At 38.1% G+C, this 14,600-nt stretch overlaps 1 protein-coding gene across 1 annotated transcript in view; it reads right to left on the reverse strand.

Annotated features, from left to right (window-relative positions):
- Positions 1-14,600, reverse strand: part of CDH18 (cadherin 18, type 2) — a 173,665-nt gene that overhangs the window by 24,709 nt on the left and 134,356 nt on the right. Inside the window, exon 7 of the mRNA XM_009883161.1 lies at positions 6,152-6,288. Within this exon, the coding sequence (XP_009881463.1) occupies positions 6,152-6,288 (137 nt within the window). The remainder of the gene's footprint in view (positions 1-6,151; positions 6,289-14,600) is intronic.

A 14,600-nucleotide genomic window follows, 5' to 3' on the forward strand; every position in this document is an offset into this window, starting at 1 on the left:
TACACACTACAAATTGCTAATAGGGAAAGTATTAACACAACTTACCGAAACAGTCTTGAAGTTTGTCAGATTGCGTTTACTACACAGATGTGCATGCAAGATGATAGCACAGTTTATAATGAGCAAAGAAAATGAGAATGAATTAAAAGGGACCTTACAAACCTTTTTTTTCGTTTTTTTTTTTAATTATAAAATAAACATAAACTCAAATCTGTTTTAGGTGTACAACTCACCTGCAATCTCCAAATCACTCTAATAACCGGTCCTTTTAGTAGTACATTTTTGTTAATTACACAAATTTCATGCAGCAGTTTGGCAGATTTCCAGTTTTAAAATAATCAGTGCTGACATATATTTCAGGCCTGCACGTTATAAAACAGCCAGATCTATTCTGTGTCCTGTTAGCATTATGCCTCAAGAGTCGAATTTTCAAAGTGAATGCTCACTGTTTTAAGGGATAACTGAAGCAGAAACATTGCTCCAATTCACCTATTTTAGGGACTTGCTTCCTTATGACTGAGACTTTTCCCAGAATAACCAGTTCGTCTGCCAGAATGCTAAATATCTGTAAAGTGAATCAATTTCACTCAGTATCAGCCCCTCCACCAGCAAGTCCTCTGTGAAGTGACAGCAGTCCCTATCAACAGCCAGTCTGGAGTCTTGAATCTTTTTTTCCACTCATTTCTGTGGGCAAACTTTAAAACCCCTATTTCAGAAGAAAGCTTCTTTTTAATACATATGCTGCTATCTGAAACTTCCTTTTCATATTAACAAAATTCCCATGGGATTTATGAAAATAAATGCTACTTGAATAACATTCAGAATAACAGTCCTGACATCAACAGTCTTTTGTGGTTTTGGTTTTTTGCTGTTAGTTTTTTTTGGGGTTTTTGTTTTGTTTTGTTTTGGCTTGGTTTTTTTTAAGTTAGAGTGGTAGAGTTAAACTGTTATTATTATGAAATGATAAACCAGTGTGCCTCTTAATAGCATTAACAGGTTTATTCTGTTTACTTTACATCTCCACTATATCTTCAGTTCTCATTCTCCGTATGACAGTCTCATGTAGTGCTGTCAGAAGTCATATATATATTAATTTCTTACCAAAATATTAGAAATGTCTTTTATGCTGCAATGCAACCATAAAACATGAATAAGAACCAGCAAATTCTTCTCATAACTGGCTGTTCACAAATGGCAATATGAGGTGGCAATATCCCTGTGGAATTAAATAAAAGATATAACTGCACCTCACTCTAATTATATACTTTATATGTTTATTTAATGTCATTACAAGGCTTTCAATATTTATTCAAAACCTCAAGGGGTTTTATATGTCAGTGCTGCAAATTATTATTTTTCTCTGTGCATCCTGTTTTCCTCTGATCTGGATAACTATATCTTTCTGTTATTGTTTCTGTTTCTACCAAAAACTTATTGATGAAAAAAATGCTTATGTTATAATTAGAACATGCACTTTAATGTTTTTACCCCAATTCTTGCAAGCTAACTCTTCCAAACTTATTCTTGTGAGCTGTCCTGTCTTTTCACATATTTTCATTCTGATTAGGGTTTATTTGCCCTTTGTGAAAATATCCCTGAAAGTTACTCCTTTGTGCAGGTTTTGTATTGACTGTATTTTCATGGGATCCTTTCAATACCAGATCACAGGGTATTGCATATTTTTTTCAATGAAGTATTGCTTTAACTCGACACTTTGGTACATTATTCCCTGAAGCTACTATGAGGAATATGCATGGAGAAGAAAACACAGAAGACAAATAAACAAAGACAAATATCTTTGGGTTGGGTTGGTTTTATTTTTCCAATATCTGATTGTGTCTGATAGCCTTGGAGATCTTTATTTTGTCTGAAAAATCGAGTGCATAATGATGCCTCTTAAGTGTTCTGATTTCTAATACACCGTGGTATCAAAGCTCTGTATGTGCAGCAATACTCTTTTAAATACTCTTTTATAAACTTTTTCAAAGAATTCAAACAAGCTAATGAAATGTGAATAATTCTATGTGAAACCGCATTTTAAAATCCCATTACTATCAATTTGTAGTCCTTCCCCCTGCCACAGACATAGTCTGTAGATGCTTCAGTATAAAATGTAGTATTATTTTATCATCTTTCTCATTCTTAATACCACAAGGAGCTTTCAGGAGGCACTATTACTGAAACAATCAAAGCAACAACTTCAGTGGTGTGCCCTGGACACCAAAATCCCACTCTTCCTCACTGTATGCTGCTGTTAAAGAACAGCATATGCCCCATCCATTCTTGTGGCAATGAGCTCTGGTGTGCTTTAGGAAGTATCTGTGTAAACAAAAATACCCCATGGATCGTTACATCAATATTGCTCCCACAGAGGAAAGTGGTAGAACTACCACTGATTCCAAAGGGGACGTTTGATCAACGCACAATGTGTATCACATACTGAGTCTAAAAGTGAAAGTAAATGTCTTGTGAAAGGTTCAGAACCAATAAGGTTGGAGCATGAGGATATCATACATTTGAGGGTGGAAATACGATGTTGATTCTAAATTTATTTGCATAAAATAAGCACAGCGGCAAATAGCTGCCCAAGGGATGATCAGTACAAACCGAATTCTGTCAGTGAACGGTAGCATAAAGTCAACAGAGGAAAACACTTCAAGACACTAACTATAACCTTAACATTATTTCAGCAGAACATCTCTTATTGTTGAAGCAATACGATCTTTCTGGGCCTTGCAGATTCTGCCGTGTTCCTGGCTAAGCAAATGGTGTCAGAAGCTACAAATGCTGACTACCATGTCAGATGAACTTGAAGACTGCCACTCTCAAAGCTCAATAACATTTTGGTCACAGCCTGCCACCTATTTTTCCACTTTAGTCTTAGTTCTGCAATTCCTTGTGCATGGACTTGAAAGTGAATGCCATAAAAGGCTGTAGGTATGGAATAGATAGCACTTAACATAACAATTTTGGTCTTGATGCTGTATACACAACATATGCTCCTTCTTCCACAGTAGATCCAATTACTGATTTCACAATTGCTTGGGAAGAGTACAGCAGTAATATTCAAATTACTGTGGGTAAAAAAATGGCCAAAGAAGTGGACGCAAGGAAAGGCTGCCTGTCATTTAAGCTGCCTGTCAGTCTGCCTGACATCCATCTCTTCTTCACTGCTGTCTCTTCCTTTTTTCATGACCGAATTGTTTTCCAAACTGACATTATAGATGTACTTGTCTTTCCAACCCCAACTTTAACAGTAATGAAAGGCAATGCAAGGGAGAAAAAAAAAATCTCTGTTTTCCTGTAATGAGTTGCACCTGCAATGGAGAATTCTAAGCAGGCTGTCTTAAAAAAAATGGCATTTCAACCTCATTATTCTTTCTACTCTCTTTTAGTTATAAACACAATCCTTCTTCATTCTCTCAGCATGGTACACATACTACCACTTATTTGACTATGTGGAACAAATAATGTGTAGAAAGCTACATTTAAGTTTAATGCTTTTGAGATTTATTTCTGCAAAATAATTACATTTGGAAGGCTTCCCAAAAAAACTAGTGACTACTCCTTTCTTCAGTATGCCCCAATGTGGCTTTTAAATCTTAATAGAAATTAACACTTACTATGCACCTGCTTATGATTAGGCTATTAGGCTTAAATTATATTTTATTTCATGCTGCACTGAAATAACACATTATATATGAAGACACTGCCAAGCACACTGAAGTGTCAGTGGTTACCTTTTTTAAAGGGCTAAACATAAAAGTCTACATAAAAGTCTACATTTTACTATTTACAATAGAAATTTACTTAGTTCAAAAAATCAATTTAGTTACAAAAGCAGGTACAGTAATAAGAAACAATTTATTGTCCTTATAAAATATGTATATGCTATTAATTCTGTAGTATGTGCTCATGAAGTAGCGGCAGAACAGATTCCATTTTAACCTGGAGATGAAACAGATGAAAGCAGAGGGAGCTCAATAATGTTAGTGGCACCTGTTACAGGCAAAACCTGTATTGTGTCATCTGGGAATGACAGAATACACCAAAAAAAGGGAAAGGGATATACATAAAAAGTAGTTTATAGTTTTGATCAAAATCACTGCACTGAAAGACAGTATCACGAAAAGTACTTAGCAGCATTGTTCTATTGATCCAGGTTGGGATTTTTTTTCATTTGGTTTGTTGAGTTTTTTAACATCAAAACTTTGACTGTGCCAAAATAAAGAACCTGTAATAAAACAATTAACTGAAACGTTTTTTAAACTGTCCTTGCCTCGTACAAGAATATTTATCTGGGACTACTCAGTCAGACATTTCTTGACGGGAAGCAAGGCTTATTGTTGCAAATGCCTAGTTGCAAGTTACTACATCAGAGGACAAGCGAAGAGCTACAGATGTCATCCATCTGGACTTCTCTAAGGCCTTTGACACAGTCCCCCACAACACCCTTCTCTCTAAATGAGAGAGAGATGGATTTGATAGGTGGGCTGTTTGGTGGATGAGGAATTGGTTGGATAGTCACATCAAGAGTGTAGTGATCAACTGCTCAATGTCTAGATGGAGATCAGTGACAAGTGGTGTCCCTCAGGGGTCCATACTGGGATCAGTACTCTTTAATATCTTCATCAATGAGATAGACAGTGGGATCAAGTGCACCCTCATCAAGTTTGCATATGACACCAAGCTGAGAGGTGTGGTTGACACACCTGAGGGATGGGATACCATTCAGAGGGACCCAGGGAAGCTCAAGAAGTGGGCCTGTATGAACCTCATAAGGTTCAACAAGACCAAGTGCAGGATCCTGCACATGAGCCAGGGCAACCACTGGTATCAATACAGACTTGGGGATGGAGGGATTGAAAGCAGCCCTGCCTATAAGGACCTGGGGGACTGGTGGATGAAAAGCTGGACATGAGCCAACAATGTGCGCTCACAGCACAAAAAACCAACCATATCCTGGGCTGCATCAAAAGAAGCGCGGCCAGCAGGTCAAGGGAGGTGATTCTGCCCCTTTACTCCACTCTGGTGAGACCCCACCTGGAGTACTACATCCAGCTCTGGAGTCCTCAGCACAGGAAAGATATGGACCTGTTGGAGCGGGTCCAGAAGAGGGCCACAGAAATGATCAGAGGGCTGGAACACCTCTGCTATGCATACAGGCTGAGAGAGTTGCAGTTATTCAGCCTGAAGAAGAGAAGGCTCTGGGGAGACCTTACTGCAACCTTCCAGTACTTAAAGGGGGCTTATAAGAAAGATGGGGACAAGCATTTTAGCAGGGCCTGTTACGATGGGACAAGTGGTAATGGTTTGAAATTAAAAGAGGGTAGATTTAGACTGGATATAAAGAAGAATTTTTTTACAATGAGGGAGATGAAACACTGGTACAGGTTGCTCAGAGAGGTGGTAGATGCCCCATCCCTGGAAACATTCAAGGTCAGGCTGGACGGTGGACTGAGCAACCTGATCTAGTTGAAGATGTCCCTGCTCATTTCAGAAGAATTGGACTAGATGACCTTTAAAGGTCCCTTCCAACCCAAACAATTCTATGATTCTATGATTTTGTGATTATCTGAAGCAATGGAAATTCATCAGACTTTGAGGACTTTCAGATATGCAGGCAAATATTCATGGTATCTTACCTTGGCAATTTGCCTAATAAAAGGCCAGAGGTATACCCCGATAATCATCAACTACTAGGCACCTGTCAGATGTAAATTTGTATTGGCATATTTAACATGCAATTCACTAAAATACATTAATAGCAGATACAAGAAGGAAGGTTAAATTTCTCAGACAGTACTATATAGTGTTATCTTCTAAGATATACAAAATGTTAAACACAAACGAACAAGCTGTTGATTTTAGGACACTGAATGCTTGGAACTGTTCCTGGGTAAACTGGCAGCCTTCTATCACATACAGAAAAACATGGTAAATTTACATAGGTGGAATCACATAAGCATGGGATTTTGTTTGTTTGTTCTGTGGAACACACACGCAGAAAATTCTCCTTTAACCAAACTGGTTAAAAAACCCATGATATTAAAAAGAACATAACATCTCAAGATAATATTTCTTAAAATCTGAAAATTATTATTTTCTTTTCTACTTTTTTTTAATACTATGTGCCAAATATATTATTTACCTATCTCAGAAGCAGCCACTGTGATGTTGTACCAAGGTGTCTCCTCTCTGTCAAAGATCTTGGCAGTCTTTATGGTCCCAGTACCAGCATCAATGGTGAAATACCTATCTTCTTCTGTGTTATGATCAATGAAATATCTATGAAGAAATAAAACAATAAATATATACTCACTGTAGTATGTATCATCCAAAGTAACAGAAAGACACATATGAATATTACTTTCAAGCTATTAAAATCATAGAAATTTTAAAAACACCCTAAGAAAAATTCTATATTATAGAGACACACAAATTAATATCATATTTTATTTCTTTCATAATGTCACATTTCTTTTGATACATAACAAGGTTTCCACTGTTAGCCACAAAGATATAAATTGCTAACAGGTGATATTTTAGACAGCAGTATACAATCCTGTCAAAAGTAAGATACACATATATTTTGACTAAAAAAAATCATAAAATAGGAAGGCAGAAAAAAACCCAGATAGATATTAAGATATTATTCTTCTGCTTATTCACTTGTCACTGCAAACCAGTATGCTCTGTCCTGGTACCTGTTTTGAAGCATGCCTCTCTCACATGAAGTTGGTGACACAATGACATAAGCTGTTTTGAACACAACCATTACAGACACTGGTAGCAGAAACGGCTGATTCCCAGAGCTGCAATTGACACTAGCCTACAAGCAGAACTAAGCAGCCCTGCTTAACTCCCTTGGCTTCTGGGCACTTTGCCTAGCAGAGAAAGTAAAAACCTTGAAGTGGGTAATGGAAACAGAAGGAGAGAACACAAAAGAAGAGATTGACAAGGCACTTTTTCTCAAAGCTGGAATGATTTGCAACAGCTTTTAACAAATGAAGCAATTACAGACCCCTATCAAGACTTCTTCACTAACTTCAGACCTGATGAAAAAAAATAAAGAGAAAGCTTCTAAGTCTTTTATAAATCATAATTGTTTTTCCTGATAATTTGTCAGCCCTGCTTTCATTCCGTGAAGTTTTTCATATATGGAAGCTATATATAGGTCAAAATGATTTATTTATCCCATCCAATTGCTCTTTCTACATCACCAAGAGTGTAATTGCCAGCTAATAAAAAAGTGGTGCACATAAAGGCTGCCAAGCTCAACAAAATTAAAAATAACTTCTATTTTATTTCTCTCACAATGTACTTGTTTAGACTATCTGTGGAAAGGAGAAACAAACAAGCAAACAAACATTTAATTGAACGATATATTAAAGTAAGATATGACATGTGAAAAAGCAAAGGAAATAAAGCATTAGAGGAGGAGGCAGCAATTTAAGTGAGTCATCTTAACTAATCAGTGGATAGGAGAGTCAGTGGAAAAGTCAGCTAGAACTTGATGACTTAGCTTAAGTCTCTACCTTGCTGGAGAGAACCTGAACCCACCTCTCCCACCTGCAAGAAGTAATTTACATCTGCCTTACAATGTGCTATTTCGGCTTGTGGTACTCAAGATTTTCCTTCCATGCCTCGAGCATTTTCTGCAATTAATGAACTGTAGCTCAGGCATTGGAAATCAAAGCAATCAAAACTAGGCTGGAAAATCTTTCCTTCTTGTCCACTCTCCATCTTTCCTTTTGACACTGCGAAGAGTGAAACAGCTCCCATAGGACTGTGGGAACTGTTAGAGAGACAGCAGACCTCAGTTCCCACCCATTTTCTGCTTCTCTGGAATAAGGAATTAACTTGCTGTCTCCCATCTGTGCTACGGTCAGAACCTATGTGCGGTTCACTAACTACCAACACCTGAGAATACCTCATTATAAAATACTCCAGTGCTCAATAAAGACACTTTAGGTGTGCAAGATGGCAGGTGAAGTTGATTCAAACAGGTAACAGACTCATACTGTCTCCATACTGAAAGCAGATTACGTAGGGGATGGGACAACCATTTTTAAGAATTTTTTAAAATTTAAGTCAGGAAATATTTTTCAGAGGACATTATTTAATCACTGTGTCCCAAACTGGATGATAAAAAATCAAAACAAGTGATGTTGCCAGAAAAAGAACAAAAAAATGTGCTGAGTTTCCAATTGCTGAATCACAGTGGGTATTGCAAACACTTCCAAAAGTTGGTATGCTTCTTAGTACCCAATAAACTCAGGTGATAAATTAAAAGCAAACTCTTGACCAACATTCATCCATCACTGATCATGACATGCTGAATGTTACAGCTATCCAAGAAAATTTATGTTTCTTTCAAGGAACATTGGCATCCTCTGAGGACCCATTACAAAACAAACAAACAAAAAAGAACAACACAACTATCCTGTTGACATCACTTCATGCGGCAGTATTGGCCCAGGCTACCCATATCTCTTTATTTAGGAATCAGGATTTGCTTTTCAGTTTGAAAACAAGCGATTTTTCCAGTGGCTCTGCAGGTCTTGGTCTTCCATGAAGCACAGATTTTCAGGTTCTCCAAGTGTTTGTTTTTCATGGAAATGTTTTGAAAGATTGTGCCAATATCAGGGGAGAAGTTGTATCTCTTACGTGCACAGCTAGTCTTACTAATTACAAAAACTTTGGAGAAAGAGTGGTATCAACCTCTAAAAGTCCATAAAGCTTCCATGTTTGCCATGGAATTGTGTTGAGATTTGAACTTTGTACAGAAGATACATGCTTCAGGTGCAGAAATTCCCCCATGCGTTGTATCCTATGCTTGGCAGTGTAGGATACGTGAGCTATGACAAATAGTTGGAACACCTTGGCTATCTATTAAGGGAGAAACAATGAACATTTGGCAAGATGAACAGTGCACATAAACACAAATATCTTTCAAATGATGAATTGCAATGTGGACGGAGGAAGCAAAGGAAGTGCAATTGTTCCTCAGTTTTCTTGGAGGCTTTAGCAGGACCCTTTACTGCTAGAGTTTACACTTAGGTATGCGATGATAACATTTCATTCCTTCTTTCCTATTACAGCCTTGTTTTTCTTGACTGTAGGGGTCTCCTGATAATGAAAAGAATTATTCGCTAAAAAAAAATAAAATAAAATATGCTTCACTGACCTATTCTTATGGAATTTGTACTGCAAATCCAAAACAATTTATAATACAAGAATCTTGTCTTTGCAAACATTTATTACTGTGGACATTGTTTACTTATTATCAACATCAGGCACAGTGACTACACTGTGAGTCAGTTTTGTGGTGACCACAGAACCATAAAATTAGGGCTATTTAGTATTTGTAGACAGTAGCTTAAAAATAGACAGTATTTCAAATTGGGCTTACATGAGAACAAAACTTAAAGCAGTAAGAATACTCAGCTGCTTTTGTGTGTGTGTGACTTACAACAAATCCTTACCTCTCCCTCTGAGTAAACTGCAGAACCAAAACCAACAAATCTGTCCCAAATATGAAGCTTGTGTAGAAAAACTGAGGTTTGTTTGCCATGAATTGTGACTACTTAACATTTAATTTTCATAGACATATAGTAAAAGATGATCTTGTTTTTTTAAATATGAACACCTTTTTCTAAATCAGTTATTTAAATGTATTCTATAGAAGCTCAAAGCTCTCAGTTTAATTTTCTGTGTCATTAATGGAAAGAAAGTGATCCTGAGGTAACTTATTGTACTACCACTTTTACTTCCAGTGATACTAGAATAATGAAAAATATTTCTAATTTGTCCGCAGTAACATTTCCCCTTTGTGTGCTGACTTTTGCAAACAGTTACAGATATATTGAAATGTTCACAAGCATGACAGAATTCTTCTTGATCGTGAATAAATGAGTGGCCCTTTTTTATGCTTTCCCATTATTATAATGTTCAGTTATCCTCCATAACTCCAGATTCTTCCTTAAAATTGCTTTGTGTAGCATATCTAAAGCAACCACTTGCACTGCTGTGGTTCCCAACCTTCAAGAACGTCTTGGTAAAACAAGTTACAGGAGATATTCCCACACAGTAGATGAAGTACGAATGCTATCCTAAAGCACTGCTCCCAAGTGCTCTGTAAATGTTTTGTACAAAAAAACTCCATTCATTTTTGTCACATTCAAGAGGACATTTAGAACAAGTTTCCCTGTATTTATAAAGTGCGTAACATTTTAGGCCTTTATAAATATTAGCCACTGATTTATCTACACGTTGAGAGTAGGGACTTGGTATATACAATAAATATAGCATAGTCCAGAGCCAATGATGCTTTACTTAGGCTTCTGAATTTATTTCTAGTAAAAAACTTGCTTTCAGCTAGATAATAGCGGTGACAAAGATAGTCATACCCTTCCCCTCCTACCCTTCCCACCACCTCCACTGAGCTGATTTTCAATGCTTTTTCTGGACCACCAAAAGCTATAGTGCAAGTTTTGAATTTCAAAGAATTACTTCAAAAGTGAATTTTCACCTTAATTCATTCGACTCTTTCTTCTTACTTAGAATGCGTTCATTTAAAAATTAGTTTATAATATTCACTGCAGATATTTGTTTACAGACATTTACTCCTGACAATGCTGTATGAATTAGCATACTTTTAACCATTAAATAAGCACATCTGAGCTGCATGGCACATGTTAATAAAGAGACTCAGTAACAAGACATGCTTAGGTAAACAGCTCTCCATCAAGTGTTTACGCCCAAACCAGCAACAGAAACCAATCTTAGAGAAACTGCATTAAAAAGGATCATGAATATAGAAAACCTATTAGTCACACTATCTGAAGAGAATCTGAAGGAAATTAAACACCAATACTCAATCCTGCTAACACTGGGAAATGCAACATGTGCCACCTTCTTGTTAGGCAGAGTCACTCAACAGAAGGGCATCCCCAGCTTCCATCCATGCCCTTATTCCTGCTTCTGACCAGAGCAAGCCCCTGGCTCCTGTGACTGCACTCCTCCATTCCTGTCTTTTAGTCAAGCAGTGGTTCAGTGGTGACAGATATTCCCACCATTTTTACTGAAAACTAAAAGCATTTGCGTTAATTAGGAAATAAAGAGAAATGTATATGCAAGATGGGCCTTAGGCAGAAGGGCACTCTAGACATATAAATCAGTGTGCAGTATTAAAGTAGTCAGGCTCTGATAATACCAAGAATGCTTAAAAATTGAGAAAGTTTTAAAAGGTGCTAAAGGAGTTTAGGAACGTTAATGATTTCCAAACCTTTTAGGAGCGTTTCTGAAGCTAAAACCCATAAGCATTTTCAGAATCTCTCTCCCTAAATTATACAGTCTTAATATTAACATCAGTTTGTCACTTGACAGATAAGTGACATAGTCTGTAACTATTCCAGTATGTCTCTCTCCAGTTATAGTCTTTTAAGGAAGAGCCCTGAGTTTGAGATTTTAAAGGGTTTTGAGTTTTTATCTTGTCTTTTTCTTGTTTTTTTAATGAAGTCTTTAGCCTATCCTTTCATCATGCTGTTTTTATTTATTACTCTACCAACTGTAAACAAGAACTCTGTTACAAATCTCCACCCTGGCTACAAACCTGCTATTGCTTATGAACTTCCAAAGCCACATTTCAGCCAGATGTGGATTCACAGGCCATAGTACTTTGGGCTTTTTTATCGAGACATAGGTAAATATGTTCTCTAGCAAAAAGCAAAATTGGTTACAAAGCACTTAAAAAAGGTCATGGGAAGAGGATAGATCCTTTGCCAAACCAACTATTCGCACCATCTAAAGACTTACCAATTAGAAATCAAATGCCACTATAAGGAAACCTCTTTAGTTAAAAATTTAAGCAAAGACATTTTCTCAGAAAGAGATGCTCAGACTCAAAGTATAGAGATTTTTTTTTTTTTCTTTTAAAAATAACTTAGAAAAAGAAACGTAAGCAACAACTGCACAGGGTGAGGGAGGGAGGTATACCAGGATGAACAGTGACAGAACTGATCAGCTGCAACTCTCTGTGTTTGGCCAGTTGGAGAGTGACAAGAAATGGGCCATGGTGGGACATAACTCTGGTGCATGCCTTTAATTTTCTCTCTGCCTCCTGACAGCAGTGTTCCTCATGAGCCTGGGAACCCGCAGCATCCCCTTGAAGCCAAATGAGGCAGTGGGGAGACATTCTGTTGCCATGACTGTCTTGCACTACACTACCTCCCTTCCAGGGCCAATCTATTTCCCCGTAGTTCAAACAAACTTCTCCAGGAGAGAAAAGCAATTGTGAAGTGTGAGTCAGAAGTCGGCTGCCAAAACAGCAGGTAACCAATTTTCTCCCTGCAGCTTGTCTGTGAGATTAAGTAGACATTAGATGTTCCAGAGCTCCTCAGCAGAAGACTACTACTGAGAACTACAGCCTTCAACTGTGCTTTCCAGTTGTGAAAATGAAAGACATTTGAAGACAGCTCAGAGAAGGTAATGTCTCTGTTTACCATTCCTTTGTGGTTTTTGTTTGTTTTTTTTTTAGACAGGCATAGCATAACTTCGAGAAAAACACTGTTCTTCTCAGCCCATTTGCAAGAACTCAATTTGATACGCTGTTCCCACTGGGTTAGCTCTGGCGCTGGCTCCCAGCTGACATCCATCAGCTGATCAGCAGTAACTTCTTGTCTCCCATACGGGACTCCTGGCTCACCTCTCATACCGAAATCTCAGCTCAGCATTACTGGCAGTGTTCCTTCTTCTTGTCCTGGAGATGTGAGGTGGCGGATCCTGCAAGGCACAGTGGGGTTGCAAGCAGTGAACCACTGCCTCCCAGCAAAGCCTCTGAGAGGCAGCTACTACTGCATTTCTTGCAGAAATTGGCTTCCTGTCTTCTCATTCCCATCCCCTCTGCATTGCCAGCACACTGCTCACCTGGGACACTGGAAAATGGGAACGCGGTTCATTTGAAGGAAATGAGCCATTTCTGTTCACCCATCTTTTCTAGCTGACAATTTCTGCCTGTATGTGTTAACCACTGATCATTTTTTCTAGCTAATTCTGCCAGTAAACGTAGGCTAAGAACAGCCCACACCCTTAGAGGCATAATTCAGAAGTCAAAGCAAGATAAAGGTTTGTCTCTTTTTCCTGGCTTTATGAATCTCTTCAGAGGATTACAACTGTCCAAATGCATTTCAAGTAGATGTGTTGATGGCAGAACTGTTATATCAAAGTTGCTTTTTATTCAGAGATTAACATTCAGATTCCAATGCTGCTAAGAAATAAGGTGCAGTCAGTATTACGTGACAATCATGTTTTTGTTCCTAGAAGGTTTACCAACTAAATAATGGTATTCTACTTACATATTATCTTACTTTTTTTCCTCATACTAAAGACTAAACCAAATAAACCCAAGATTGATAGATTTATGCCTACTTATTGGTGTTGAATGGTCCTATCACAGACTACACTACAGAGATGTTCTGATATGAAGGCTGACTCCTAAAACCATAAAAGAATTTTAAATACTGTAGGCATTCTGAAGTCATTGGAAATTATAGAAACATAAAGATGATGTCCTGGCATGAAAAATCAGGCTCTCAGAGTCTTCATATAAAGATGATCTGTCAGTTTTTTCTCTTACAGCTCTAAGTGAGAGATGGAGGTGGTTCTGGTTGCTGTGAGATTTTGACCACCATCTCGAGCTGGGTGCTTCTTAGTCAGAACAGCTGTCAGAACAACTCACCAGTTCCTGCACAGAGAGATGGACATTTTTGTCAGTGGGAGGTCTGGGACACAGCTTGACAAGAATCAAAAATAATTTGAGGCCTCAGGGAAAAACTCAGCAACAAATCTCCCACCTCAACACTATAAAGAAATGTTTTAAAATGGTTCCTCCCTGTGAAGGCAAACAGAGAATCAGAGAAGAAATTGGACAAAAATTCCTCTCTGTCTCCAGCTATTCAAAATAGGGTGTTCTTTTTCTGTTTTGATTTACTGACAATCTTAGAGAAGAATAATACTGGAAGAATACAGAGATCAAATGAATGAAGGAGGTGAGGCGGAGGAGGAGGACACAGCTCATCTCTGCTGACTGACTGTGAGCCATTCGCATACCCTGGGAAGATATCAGTGTGTCTCTGTAGGTGTTGATCACTGAGTTATGACAGTGTCATGCTTTGAGGGTCTGAGCAGAATGGAGGACAGATGTCTGCCTTTGCCTCCACAAGCGCAGAGCTGGCAGGATCTGGGGGGGAAGTTCCCCCATCGGGCATGTGAGGGAGGGATGGTCACTCTACACAACGGCACTGATCTCAGCAGGCTGCCCCGAGTACAGCTAGCAAAGCATCCTGTGCACAGGATAGCAGAAAGCAAACTGACCTTATTCCACTTAAATGACATTCAAAGTGCAAGTAAGACAAACGAATACAACTAGGCGGAGAGGCTTTTGTATTTTCCAGCAGGGGATCAATCTTGTCCCCTCTCCTTACTGACAGTAGGGGGGACCAGCATGGAAACTGATACTGATCTCAGAGGACAGGAAGAAAAAAAAAAATTGAAATATAAATTTTATTTTAAACTTCTCTTCTCCCCCGATCCCCTCA

Source organism: Charadrius vociferus, unplaced genomic scaffold (assembly GCF_000708025.1).
Source record: "Charadrius vociferus isolate BGI_N301 unplaced genomic scaffold, ASM70802v2 scaffold153, whole genome shotgun sequence".
Classification (NCBI taxonomy): Eukaryota; Metazoa; Chordata; class Aves; order Charadriiformes; family Charadriidae; genus Charadrius; species Charadrius vociferus.